At 37.4% G+C, this 14,720-nt stretch overlaps 1 protein-coding gene across 1 annotated transcript in view; it reads left to right on the forward strand.

Annotated features, from left to right (window-relative positions):
- LOC112119086 (dihydropyrimidine dehydrogenase [NADP(+)]) overlaps positions 1-14,720 on the forward strand; it is a 601,635-nt gene that overhangs the window by 239,501 nt on the left and 347,414 nt on the right. Inside the window, exons 6-8 of the mRNA XM_024217640.3 lie at positions 1,294-1,490; positions 6,440-6,521; positions 12,272-12,359. Coding sequence (XP_024073408.2) covers positions 1,294-1,490; positions 6,440-6,521; positions 12,272-12,359 — 367 coding nt within the window. The remainder of the gene's footprint in view (positions 1-1,293; positions 1,491-6,439; positions 6,522-12,271; positions 12,360-14,720) is intronic.

Consider the following 14,720-nt stretch of genomic DNA (forward strand, 5'->3'; position numbering starts at 1 on the left):
CCACATCTTTTTTTTTTTTTTTTTTTTTTTTGCAGTGTTCTCCTTCTCAGATGGGGGTTTTCTCCATCCCTGAACTTTGTTTCCCATAAATCTCAATCCTAAAGTAACTTTGGGACTCTGTGCAGGCTTTTCATCAATGCAGGCTGTATTTAATTGTGCACATTATATTACTACTTTGGGTTCCCCCACTTTCTATTTACTTGTGCAAGCAGAGTAATTCCAAGTGTTTTAGTTTCTATTGTTGTATGACTTTGGTGGAAGTATAAAGCATCAAGTTGAAGGTCAAGTGATTTGATCCCCTGAGAAATGAAATAAAGAAATATTCCATGCATGGTATCTTATTACCAGGAATCCTAGTTTTCCATGATCAAAAAAACAAAATTCTCCACTAAAAACCATAAAAATCCATGTTTTTCTGCTATAAAATGAAATCTGATCGCGAAAGCCCCTCTGCCCAGGGCTGAAGCATCCCCATATTCCTGTGTGTGCACCAGTGGCATGGGGCTCTACTGTATGTTTTGTTTTTACATTTTGTGAAAAAATAAAAAAAGATTTTCTGTAAAATTGCAAATTCCGCATTTCTTCCATGGCAAATGGATTTCTAGGATCACTACTTATTACTATTATAAGTTTGATATTATGAAGGGAAAAATAAGTGGTGATACTTGAGCATGTTTGACATATTGCTAATTTCTCCAATAATGTCTCTTTTTATGGTCATGTGCTTTAGTCCTTTTAAGGTGCCAATGGAGCTATGATGGTTTATACCATCTGAGAATCTCACCCCAGATTAGTAGCTTTGTAAAGACCAAAAAGAACCCTAAAGAAACTAAAACTGAGAACACAATGCTGCTGTAACATGAAAGGATACATGGGATGGGGAGTCATGGGAGATTATTATAAAACATTCTGCAATTGTGTTTGCCATATTGATATAGTCTTTGATAACTAAATCCTGCTCTGAGCTGTACTAGTGCACAAAGGGTGAAGGGAGCTAGGGGAGTAACTTTTCAGCCAGGCAGGATTGACTGGCAAATTGGGGATGAGAGGAGGAGTCTATTTGCTGTGCAAGCGAAGATTTTCCATAAGAAATCCCTTTCCCTGGACCCAAATGAATATTTGTATGCGTTTATATAATGGTAGTCTATTTTAATGGACTGAAATAAAAAAAATTGTAATAATACTAGCAGAAAATTACATTGTGATCAGTATTTTAAAGCCATTTGTAGTAAAGTTTGAATACTGGGATTGTCATTGTACAGTATTTAACTTCTTAAACGTATTTCTTTTCAGGTGTTCAAAGCTATGAATATTCCTCAGATTAGAAGCCCTTCCTTACCTCCCCCAGCAGAGATACCTGAAGCCTACCATGCAAAGATAGCTCTCTTTGGTGCTGGGCCTGCAAGTATAAGTTGTGCTTCTTTTTTGGCTCGATTAGGTTACTCAGACATCACCATATTTGAAAAACAGGAATACATTGGCGGCTTAAGGTAAAAATTGGGAAAATAGCTGTTTCCTGTGGTTGTGGGACGCATATGAAATACAGTTTGTTCAACTCTGGTCAGACCAGAAACTCAGGGGAGATAATGACAAATTTTAAAGATTCACTTAAAAAAACAACAACAACCAACGTTCCTCATCCATGTTAAATATTGTCCTTAGTTGCACATATGTTTGAAAATTCCCATTCAAGTTCAGTGACTGTAAAGAACCAAATTATGTTAAAAAGTAGACTAATATATGACTGCTATAAAGGGAAACATAGTTTTCACATCTGCAGCTTTTTCATTTAGCCATGGAGATATGAAAAGAATTGGAACTGAGATCTGCCTTCTCAAAAGGGCATACACGCTTTTGCCAGTTCAGGGTGGACAATCACATCAGTATCTGTGTATGCAAGTCCTTAAGCTGTACATTTATATGAGGCTTTGCTCAGGTTCTAGAGAACCTTTCCCCAAAAGTGTCTATACATTTTTTTTGAATTTTGGTTCTAAATGACCGAATGTTAACTATTTTAATGGCTCATTTATTGCATTAATAAACAACAATGTACAGTGTTTCAGACTTTTAATACATTGGAATGTCACATGCTAAATGGGCTGATTCTTCACTCCATTACACCAGTTGAAAGAGCAAAGAATCAGGCCCACTATGTCTACATATTTTAAAAAGACTAATGTCACATCTCCTTTCATTTAAGTGGTAATCCAGGACACAAATTATCTTTTGTTTACTTCTGACAGCCATTAGTAGCCCCTTCTGTGTGGTGATTCTGAGAAATACGGAATGGGTGTTCTCTACCCACTGTTAGTTTGCTCTATAAAATACAAAAAGCTGCAGTACTCACAGGTATTACCAGATGAATCCTTTAGAAAATTTAGTAATGAATACCTTCCCCTAAATCCAAAAGTTATATTTAAAGGATCATGAATTGCTGTGATTCTAGCTCTACCATGTGCAATAATGAATAGATTCGTTTAACATAATTTAAAAGCATTTTTAATGTGGTGGAAATGTCTAAATTTAGAATGGTTTTATGAAGTTCCCTATGCAAGTATACATGAAAATAAACACAAAGCAATCATCACATACAGTTGGAGTGAAACCTGTGTTTACAACTTCGATAAATCATTCTGTAAGGGTGAAATTCACACCTGATTTCCACAGCCATTTACAAAGCCTGAGTAACTGGGATTTTTGCAGGTAACTATACAATAGAAGAATAGAATCCATTTCTTCAGTCAGGGTGCAGGGCAGCACTGCAATCTTTCTGAACCACTAGAACATCACTTACACCATCACCACACAGAAAGTATGGTAACCTCCTTGGAGGTTTTTAAGGCCCGGCTTGACAAAGCCCTGGCTGGGATGATTTAGTTGGGAATTGGCCCTGCTTTGAGCAGGGGGTTGGACTAGATGACCTCCTGAGGTCCCTTCCAACCCTGATATTCTATGATTCTATGATTCTATGAACAGGTCCTCTGCATTGAGGGATGAATTTCTCCTACTATGACTGTAATTGTGATTATGTCTTCCAAGACTGATGGCACCTCTAAATGTGTGTTAATATATTTTAGAATTTGAATACTGGGTAAATGTAATGTCAACACACAAATAAAATATCACACATTTAAAAAAATCACAGTGAAGTGTAAAAAAGGAGGACCAAGTCTGTCCCTGGTGCAACACCACTGAAGTTAATGGAGTTGACACCAGTAATGAATTTGATCCTCAATGTCAAATACTTAATCCCTGGAGGTTACAGAGAGTTAAGTAATGCTAGAAAAGTAGAGCTGATGACTTCCATTTAGGTTCAAAACTGTTCTGCCTAATTATCAAAAGTGTTAATTTAGCTGATTGTGTTATAGACACTTCACCACACAGACCCATTTTACTAACATCGACTGCCATAGGGGATTGCAGATTTTGTGCAAGACGTATCTACCCACTTAATGAAGAAGCATGTATTGGTTTTTAAAAATATTTTATTGAAAGTCAATTTAGTCACTTTTTAAAAAATGCTGTTTCTTACACTATCATTTTATCCTGTTGACAATTCACACCTACTTTGTGCTCAATGCTGCAACTTTGTTATTAATTTAAAGGAACACTTTCTTCAGTTACATGAAATGTATATCAATGCATATGTAATCTGAGCAGTGTGAACTTTACTCTGTGCCTGTTCATTAAATTTCTAACTGAATGAAATTTAAATTTCATTCAGTAACCTTGCCCCCTTCCAAAAGGCCTTACTTCAGGAGTCACCCATTCCCATGCGGTCTGTGATCTTCTTTCCTACTTTCCATTCTGGAAGATCACAAGGTTAGTAGCAGCCCTAAATAATGGCAATGCTTTATTCTCATTCTTTGTGCAAAACACCCATTAACATTTAATGGGAGTTCCACATCTGGAATAAAGACAGAACATGGCCTTAACTACTTTTGCTCTCACTTTGACATTGGTTTAGAAGGGAAGTTAATCTGAGAGCTGTCATCCGTAACTGCGGCCACAGTAACTTGCTCAAATTAGGCCTGAATAAAGATTAGGAGTTGATGGGTCAAAAAGTAATTTTCCCTCTGCTGATACTCACACCTTCTTGTCAACTGTTGGGAATGGGCGATGTCCACCTTGATTGCATTGGCCTCGTTAGCACTACAAAGGTAATTTTCCCTCTGTTAATATTCACCCCTTCTTGTCAACTGTTGAGAATAGGCCACTTCCATCTTAATTGAATTGGCCTCATTAGTACTAACCCCCCTCTTGGTAAGGCAACTCCCATCTTTCCATGTGCTGTAATATATATATATATATATATATATATATACTGCTTACTGTATTTTTCACTCCATGCATCTGATGAAGTGATTTTTATCCCACAAAAGCTTATGCCCAAATACATTTGTTAGTCTCTAATGTGCCACAAGGACTCCTCGCTGTTTTTGCTAGTACCTTGCTAATATTTTTTTAACAAGTTCAGCTGCCCCTGATTCTTTTTTAAGTGACTTTGTAAATAATTCAAAATGGCTAAAAAGGCCAAATTAGTTTTGTATTTGGAATCAATTGCCTTATAGATGCAGTGTTGGTGCTTTTTTAGGCTCTTTTTTTCTGAGCATGTTGTTCTTCCCATGTATATCAGAATTATACCTAGTTTGAAGTATATTTACCTTGGAGAAAGACAGCAGATATTCCAATTTCTATAACATCAAAGTGCATCAGTATTGATCTCTCTCTCTTTCTCCCACACGCTCTCACACACACGCATGCTCCTTTTTAAAGGAATTAAAAAATTAAGGAAAATATTCTTGGGAATAGGGACAGCTACTGAATACTACCAGTGGTAGACTGGGCCCATTTCATATTTGAGAAAATGAAAGGCCTTCAACAAATATATATATGGGTTGAGAAATAATGGATTTCTTTATTGAAACTCTATTTCATTATCCTTTGTCTTGGCTCACTCTTTTCTTATTGTGACATGAAAGTTGCATTGTCATGACACATACATTATGTTTGAAATATAGAATGCTTTTAGTTACATGCTGAGCAGAAGAGTACCAAGATGGTCAGTATTTGAAACTACGTATAAAAGAAAGTAGTAAAGTCAACTTTTTTGCTATGTATTTATGGTTGACAAGCCTTAAAATAAATGAAACCTGCCAATGTGTCAGAGTTAGATGTAAAGGGGTTGGAGTGGTCAATAATAACATGTAAAATGGAGCTACTACAAATCTCTCTGTCCCAGGGCTTTGTTACAGAAATTATAACTATATTAATTTTGGCAAGAGATTAGGTTTCCAGAAGCTTTGGGAGTGTCTTTCACCTTCTGGATGTTGTATCATTTTATCTTTATTGAATGAGGACATTTAAAACGGCCTTCACTAGACTTAATGGGCCAGACTGTTCTGATTATAAATTGGGATAGTCCCATCGAAGTCAGCGCTGATTTATACTAGCTGAGGATCTGGCCCTATATATTAAGACCCCTGGAGCAGTAAATCTGTGGTATTGGGACATTAAAGAAGACTTCAACACCCTCATTGCCCCCCACCCCCAAGAAAAAAAAGAACAAAGTAAGAACATACATTAATTTAAACAGTAATCGTGAGTCCGGAATAAGACCATATTTCAAAATACTGACTTCGTATATTGTAGTAGAATATAAGGGAACTTCTAGAATATGACTGGAGGGTGAAATGTGCCCAGCATTGACTAGAAAATAATTTAGATATCCAACTTAAAAAAAATGGAAGTTTGACTATTAATTATTGGGTAACTTCATCATTTGTGGCTAGAATCTCTCTCTGTTAGGTGGGCACATTCAGTATAGAACGTGTTTATAAATATAGAGAAGGATTAGACATTGATGGTTACAACCTGTTTTGACATTGATGTTTTTACCTTTATAAAAAGCAAAAGTAGTTCTTTTTAGATATTGTTACTGTAGAAGGTGTAGGAATGTAGTTGTGATTCTCTGAGAAACTGATCAACCTCTTAGTTTCTTTATCAAACTGGTTGTAGTTCCTGGTTAACAGAGATATGCAATAAACTGCACTGGACAAAGTTAAACAGTATTTAGAATCCTTGTAACAAGTAAAAGGGCTTATGTAAAAAAGCAGGGGTCGGCAACGTTTGGCACGCGGCTCGCCAGGGTGCTTACCCTGGTGAGCCCCGTGCCACACGTTACTGACCCCTGTAAAAAAGGATACAAAATAAAATAATTTTTTGTTTCCTATTTTGAGGTGGATGATTTTGGTTTGTCAGTACTAAATCTCTTTAATTAAATGAGTCATGTTCCTTCAAGTTAAATACTTGAAAATCATCTTTGTACAGACACAAAATTTACAAGATTTGCACTGTATATGTTTAATGTTTAGTAACTGAAAAGTGCTGGCTCTTTAATAGCTGTCAATTGTTTCACAGTCTCTTTTGTTTTTTCTAGTACGTCTGAAATCCCTCAATTCCGGTTGCCATATGATGTAGTGAATTTTGAAGCTGAGCTTATGAAGGACCTTGGAGTGAAGGTAATGAAAACTATAATCTGCCTATGTATAGCTCAAAGAAAAAGGAGCAAGAGCTCTGTCAAAGATTAACAGCAAAATGTCATGCACATTAGTGGAGAACAATTAAAACTTATACTAGGCAGAGGCAGGAAGATGCTTCCTCTTGCTTAGGGCATTTGTCTGTCTGCTGTCTGAATGCCACTAGTTTGGAAAAGGGCAATCAATAGTTCTCATCTGGCATGCCTGCATGTGATTAATTGTCTGTAAGAAACAAATTCCTAAATTGCTTTAGGGGTTCAATGTAGCTATTGGAATCATTTGATTTCTTTAATCAAGTTGTTTTCATGCATGTTTGGTACTACTTAATACATTCGTATTTGACACTTCTCCCTCCACCCCAGTTTTCTTTTAATAGCTTGTAATGCAATCCCACATTGATGTTTATTTTACTTATTACATGCATTAAATTAACAAAGTAGTGACATGATCTGTTATAAACAATAACAGTAATTCAACTTCTTGGAAAGCAATAGTTTTGCATTGGCTGTATTTTAGTAAACACTTCTTGATTATTTTTAGATAATGGGAATGTTGTTTTATTGTTCATTCAGTGCTTGCTGAAGAGATGTATTTAGTGTGTATAACTCCCGCTCATTTTAATAGAAGTTATGTGTGTGGAACATATCTCAGGATCAAACCCTTACACAGAAGACTAGATAATAACTTTTTAGCTGATTAAGGTCATATAAGAATCATATAAGTAACCCTTACTCACAGTCTTTTATCTTGGTCCAGTGGATAGAGCAGCAGACTGGGAATCATGAGACCTAGGGTGAGATCCTCACCCCCCTTCAACACTCAATGCTCAGTAAAAGGCCTGGAGCAGTATAAAGGGACTGTAAGGTTAATTTACACTACGGCTGGGAGCATGCCTCCCAGCTTGTGTAGACAGACCCATGCTAGCTCCATTTAGAGTAGCACAGTAAAAATAGCTGAGGGGTCAGATGGATTGTACTCAGGTGGCTAGTCCATGCTGTTATCCTTGCAGCAATGTTCATGCTGCTATTTTTAGTGTGTTAGGTCAAGGAGAGCTAGCACGTCTGTCTATCTGGGTTATGAGGCATGCCTCCAGCTGCAGTGTAGACATAGCATAAAAGCCCCAGATCTTGTCAAGCGAAGATTACCCTGGTTCAGGACTGTGGAAGATAGCCATAAGGCTGCCTTCTGAGCATTCCCTCACAAGCTGTGACATAGAGGGCATGCTACTGGCAAATCTGAAGGCATCAGGCATGTGAGGGAGGGGTCACAGAATGTAGCATTACAGAGATTTCAGACAGTTCTGTGGCTCATAAGCAGCTGACGACAGGCTGCAAAATTTAGACCAGCCCCCAAGGCCGTCTGCTACTCCAGAAGTTTTGGAGCAGTACAAAATTGAGAGCTTAAAACTAACATGGCCACTCCCTTCTCCTGAGGTGTGAGTTCTGTGCTGTGCCACTTAGATTTGCAGCACAGAATTTTACCCTAGAGTCTATTCTCAACTAGGCCATTGATTAGCTATGTGACATTTGGCAAACCACTTAACTAAGTACCTCAGCTTTGTGCCTCTGTAAAATGGGAGTATCTTACCTACCTTTGTGTAAGCTATTTTGAGATCTTTGATGAAAAGTGCTATAATGTATAAATGCTAAGTATTATTGATTCATGTTAGTAATTCTGTTGACTTCAGTAGGAATTACTCAGATAGATAAAGGTTACAGGACTGGGCCTTAAGGGATGGTAAATCCTCACATAAAATTAGTAGTGACGTTTAAATTGCATTATTAAGTTTTCATAATATATGTACATATTAGAATAAAAATGTATAATAATTCATAGGTGGTATTTTGTACCCATTGAATGTGCAGTCTATAGTCAAAAGGATCACAACTACACACAGCTTTAGCATTTGATAATATAATCTATAAAAGGAGAAAATAAGAAAGGGCTAGTCCTTAAATAAAATATATTACATTTTCCATCCTCCATTTTTTCAGGGATGGGGAAGACACATCGTCATACATTTCTAAAAAGGAATACAGATAAATTCAATAAGAGTGAGAGAGGCAGCATTATAAGAAGCATTTATACAGTGGAGCATCACAAGTATAGGAGTAACAATGAAAATGAACAAACAAAAACCAGAAACAATCATGCATGTATTTACAATTGTTCCTTTCCTTTTTAAGCTAAATTCACCTTGGAGGGCCAAGCTGACTGTTTTAACCTGAAAGGTCACATGGAAATATTTAAATCTTAAATGAAGACAATATAATAGACAGACACTAGAGACTCTAGCCATTAGATTCAATGTAAGTTTTGTTGCACTGATGAAGGCCATGAAAAGTGGGCAAAAACGTGAGAATAGGGAAATACAGTTTGACACACAACAAACTAAAATTATGGATTGTCCTGAATGAAGGACTGTGAAAATTTGAGCGAGCTAGAATAAAAAATACTAACTACCAAAAGGAAGTAAGGTCTAGGGCAGCCGCTCATTTGAGCCTGCTGCTCTCCTCTTAGATCTGATTTTCCTTTGCGTGTTCATGCTCTGTGCAGATCCTCTGGCTGCTGCCCTGATATGCCCATTTTTGACCTGTGTTGTATGCATTTCCTTGTGAGCTCTGACACACAGTTATCTTCCACAGCATACATGGAGATGCAGTCCCCCTCAGAGGTTCTCTACTGAAGTGCTCACTAGCACAGCACAATGAAGGCTGCACGAGCCCTATTATGCCATTTAAGATGGAGACCTAAAGACGCTAGCATTTTTTTAATAACAAAAGGGCCAAATTTTGCCCTTATTTCTGCTGGTATAAAGCCAAAGTAATTCTGCTGATTTCAATGGATTTATACCAGTATAACTGACAAATCAATCCCTCAGTCCACTGTCTTCTCCAGAAACAAGCCTAGGATTCTCTTGAGCTCATTTATTCTCTTTGCTTCAAAACCTTTTTATTTTGTTTTAAGATAAGTTTTAGATCATGCTCCTCAGGCAGCATGGTCGATTGTACAGAGCACAGGAACAGGAATAAGGAGGCTTGGTTGCTAATCATGGTTTTGCTAAAGACGTAGTGTGTGACCTTGAACAAATGACTTCCCCATTTTGAGCCTCAGTTTCCGGAGCTGGAAAATGGGAAACATGATTCTTATCCTTGGTAAAGTTCTTTGAGATCTAACAATGAGCAGTGCTTTGTAAGTGCTTGTTGTTTTTATTTATTACTCTTTGTGAACTTACCAGTGAAATAAATTCATCTGCATTTATTCCTATTTTTTACATATTTTGATTAATTCCAGCCAATGAAATGAGTGGCTCTGAGCACCATTGATCATGTAGAAGAAATACGATTAAATAAATGCAATTACAAACCCAAATTATTAATTCCCTTCTTAACTGGTTAAAAGATACGAAACAAAGGGTAGGAATGGAGAGAAGTAAATAGTGGTGTCCCCCAGAGGTCTGTACTGGGACCAGTCCTATTCAAAATTTGCAGATAATACAAAACTATTCAAGATAGTTAAGTCCAAAGCAGACTGCGAAGAGCTACAAAGGGATCTCACAAAACTGGGTGACTGGGGAACAAAATGGCAGATGAAGTTCAGTGTTGATAAATGCAAAGTAGTGCACATTGGAAAACATAATCCCAACTATACATATAAAATGATGGGGTCTAAATTAGCCATTACCACTCGAGAGAGATCTTGGAGTCATTGTACTCAGTTCTCTGAAAACATCCACTCAATGTGCAGCGGCAGTCAAAAAAACGAACAGAATGTTGGGAATCATTAAGAAAGGGATAGATAATAGGACAGAAAATATCATATTGCCTCTATATAAATCCATGGTACGCCCACATCTTGAATACTGCGTGTAGATATGGTCACCCCATCTCAAAAAAGATATACTGGACTTGGAAAAGGTTCAGAAAAGGGCAACAAAAATGACTAGGGGTATGGAACAGCTTCCGTATGAGAAGATATTAATAAGACTGGGACTTTCCAACTTGGAAAAGAGATGACTAAGGGGGGATATGATAGAGGTCTATAAAATCATGACTGGTGTAGAGAAAATAAATAAGGAAGTGTTATTTACTCCTTCTCATAACACAAGAACTAGGGGTCCCCAAATGAAATTAACAGGCAGCAGGTTTAAAACAAAAGGAAGTATTTTTTCATACAACACACAGTCAACCTGTGAAACTCTTTGCCAGAGGATGTTGTGAAGGCCAAGGCCTGGTCAACACTAGGGGGGAGATCAATCTAAGATAAGCAAATTCAGCTACGAGAATAGCGTAGCTGTAGTCGACGTATCTTAGATCGACTTAGAATTACTTACTTCGCGTCCTCGCGGCGCAGGATCGACAGCCACGGCTCTCCCGTTGACTTTGCTTCCGCCTCTTGCCGAGCTGGAGTTCAGCAGTCGACGGGAGAGCGATCGGGGATCGATTTATCACATCTACACTACACGCAATAAATTGATCCCTGATAGATCGATCGCTACCTGCCAATCCGGTGGGTAGTGTAGACATACCCCAAGACTATAACAGCGTTCAAAAAAAGAGCTAGATAAATTCATGGAGGATAGGTCCATCAATGGCTATTAGCCAGGATGAGCAGGAATGGTGACCCCAGCCTCTGTTTGCCAGAAGCTGGGAATAGGCAACAGGGGATGAATCACATGATGATTGACTGTTCTGTTCATTCCCTCTGAAGCACTTGGCATTGGCCACTGTTGGAAGACAGGATACTGGGCTAGCTGGACCTTTGGTCTGACTCAGTATGGCCGTTCTTATGTTAAATAATTTTGAAAATCTGTATTAGGTTCCCTTGAATTGTTATCTTTTTCCTTGAGAGTAAGTACCAGTCCCCTTAATCTTTCCACAGAATAAAGATTCGTCAAACCTAATTTTGTTTTAAGCCCCGATCCTGTGGTTGAATCTACATAGGTGGGCCCTTATGCCCACAAAGAGCACCATTGATTTGAGTGGGGCTCCTTGGTGTAAGAGGTCCAGTTGCAGAATCTTAAATTAGTTTAATTTTTGCTGCATCCTCAGTGAGGCTATATTACCCTTCCTTTGGTGCAGTGACTAGTATTGCACGTAGGATCACCTTATTTGTTTGATGCTCTGACATGCTGTTAATCCTATCTAGTATCTTGTTTGCCTCTTTTTTCTTTACTTCTATGCAATAGACTGGTGGCATCAATGATTTTTTTCACAGTAACCCCCAAGACTTTTTCCTGATTAATGTGCTAGATGATTGTTCCATTTACCACACATTCCCTAGACTGGTGCCTTGCTCCCAAATTAGGTTTCTTAAATCCTGAGTTTCATGTGGGGATATTTCATTACCAAACCAGTATCAAATACAACCATTTAAAACTGCTGTTTTGCTGTGCTGTTGTGTTCCATGCATAGGTTTTTTCTATCTTTTTCTGTTTGTTTGCTTGTTGCTGGCTGCTGTTATGCCAGGAACAAAATAGAACCTTGGCTGTCCCCCACTATCAGAGGAATACAAAGATGGCTTTAAGCCATTTTATGCCCCCTATCCAACTTTGATCAGACCTGAAGATCTGGCCCTGTAAGTCTAGCTCGAAAAAATATTGTATTTATTTGATTAATTGATCATTATGAAACTTTTTGAGATGCCAGTAAGAGGAACATGACAGAAATTAACCCAATTTTTAATTATCAATTTCAAATTACTTAATACATCTTTATAATGTTTTATTTTAGATAGTTTGTAGTAAAGGCCTTGGAATAGAAGGAATGACAATCAACACCTTGAAGGAAGATGGCTACAAAGCAGTCTTCATTGGAATAGGTAGGAATGTCTTATTCTCCTTTATTTCATTTTATTTTGTTTTGTTGAAAATGAGAATGATTTTCTGCCAATAAATGGGCTGTATTTCAGTATCTTAGTAAGACAAGTTTAAACGTCTTCAGTGTAAACCAAATTATGTGGTAAGAAAAAAATTCTCTTGTCTGTTTGACTGGTTTGAATCTGGCTTTCCCTGGCAGTCACAGCAAGCTGTTCCTGCCTGATGGCAATTCAGTGGTTAATGTGAAATAATTTGGACAGTTCTTAGTGGACAGGTGAGCATATAATAAAAAAACTCCATAACAATTGGCACTAAATGGCACTGTGTCTGGAAGTCTCACCAGAGACCAAAGATTAAATTGTGTTATGCACAGACCTAACCTATTGCACCTTGGGCTCCCTGTAGATCAAGGTTGAAAGACATAGGTATGATAGAATCAAGAAGCTTGCACTGCTGCAGCTCGTACTATATCTGTGGCTAACAGATCCAATTTCCAACACTTTTCATGAACTTTGAAAGTACTGAAATTCCTTTCCAATTACTTATCTGAACACTCTATGCAGCCTACTGTATATATGTGTGTAATAAATTATAAAACTAGGAACAAAACAGCTTACAGGTTTTCTCAGTTTGATGTCAGGTACCCTTTTGAAAAATAGATATACTTTATGAGAGGTTACTAAGAGAATTCAGTTGCTTCCCATGAGATGGCTTTCAAACCACAAAGTTAAATAACCAGAAGCAATGCTTTCCACTGTCACTTCCATTTTCCTTACTAAGGGAGGAGGAACTTTGCATTTACCTTTATTCTTTCACTCTGAAAGTTGGAAAGAGAGTCAGCGTACCATTGCAGTGGTTTTTTTTGTTAGTTTAATTTTTTTGGGTGGGGAGGGGTTATTTGTTTTAACTGAAATTTGTTCAAACATAAATTTAAATGATTCATATAAAGTTCAGCAAGCCCTTCAGAAATGTAGTTTGATTGGCTTTGCTTATTGTTTAGTGAAAAGTTTCAAAAATGGATGTACTGAAAGTTACTAGCAATAATTGCCATTCTGGCCTGAGGGATATGCAAGCACAATTTTCAATTTTTGTGAACAGCTTACTATACCCACATAATTAACTAGTGAATATGTAAGCCAGTGACACTGTGCTTTATTGCTTTTTCTTTCCCCTATAAGAAGAATCGACCATCCTTCAGAGGTAGATTCCAGAGCTAAATTGAATTATGGTGGGGGTTGGCTTTAACAAAATAAGTTGGCTTTGAATTCTACTTAAACTAAAATAATAATTTAATCTCCACTCCCATTATAAAAATACCCATCTGATATTTAAAGCATTACTGCTAGCTTAATTAGATTAGGTTATGTGTTAAAAGTATTTTGGAGTACAGCAGTACCCATCCCTAACATATGATAGCCATGTTGAACATATACTGTCTACAGTTGGCATGAGGCTTAATGCTCTTTATTGATCTAGACATTGCCTAAGTGAACATAATAGGAAATAAGTTGTCCAACTGTTCCTTCCTATTATTGATTAGAGAGATGTAATTCTTAGTACAGCGACAACTGTTGTTTACCATCTGGGTATTCAGTATAATAAGCTTTGCAGGTTCATTCTCTCATGTGATTATACTAGCAACCATTGTGATTTATATAATCCTAAATCCTCTCATTGTTAGAGACATTCACGCGTAGGAATTTCCATGAGGTCATATTTCTGTATAATTGTACACAGGGCAGTATGCCAGGTTATCTTCTTTCCTGTTTTAATCAATCTGACTATCCCTCTTCTAACTCTTTTGCTTTATAAAATCGTGGAAGTTAGGAGGGAAATGCATAAATGAGCATTTGTTTTCTCAACATCTAATAGCTAGAACAGTCATCCTTACAGCATCAGCATTGTTAGCTATTACAACATAGATTTATTCAAACATTTGAAAACATCTTTGTTATTACTGATTAATTGTCAATTTACCACAGTGTATTTTACACCTCTACCTCGATATAACGCGACCTGATATAACACGAATTTGGATATAACGCGGTAAAGCAGCGCTCTGGGGGGGCAGGGCTGTGCACTGCGGTGGATCAAAGCAAGTTCAATATAACGCGGTTTCACCTATAACGTGCTAAGATTTTTTGGCTCCCGAGGACAGTGTTATATCGAGGTAGAGGTGTACCTGTAGAATGGTTGGATTGTATATAGAGAGAGACTGTCTGTTTCCTTGCTTACACTCAATAAGGTTAACCTGGCATACAACATGTTTTAAATAAAGGCATTTAATTTTATGTAAATATAGACATTATTGTGTCTCACAAATAAATATATGGAGCCAAATAGTGGTTTTACTTTTGTGAGAA

The sequence above is a fragment of the Terrapene carolina genome, unplaced genomic scaffold (genome assembly GCF_002925995.2).
Source record: "Terrapene carolina triunguis isolate 2854851 unplaced genomic scaffold, T_m_triunguis-2.0 Scaffold211, whole genome shotgun sequence".
NCBI classification, from domain to species: domain Eukaryota; kingdom Metazoa; phylum Chordata; order Testudines; family Emydidae; genus Terrapene; species Terrapene triunguis.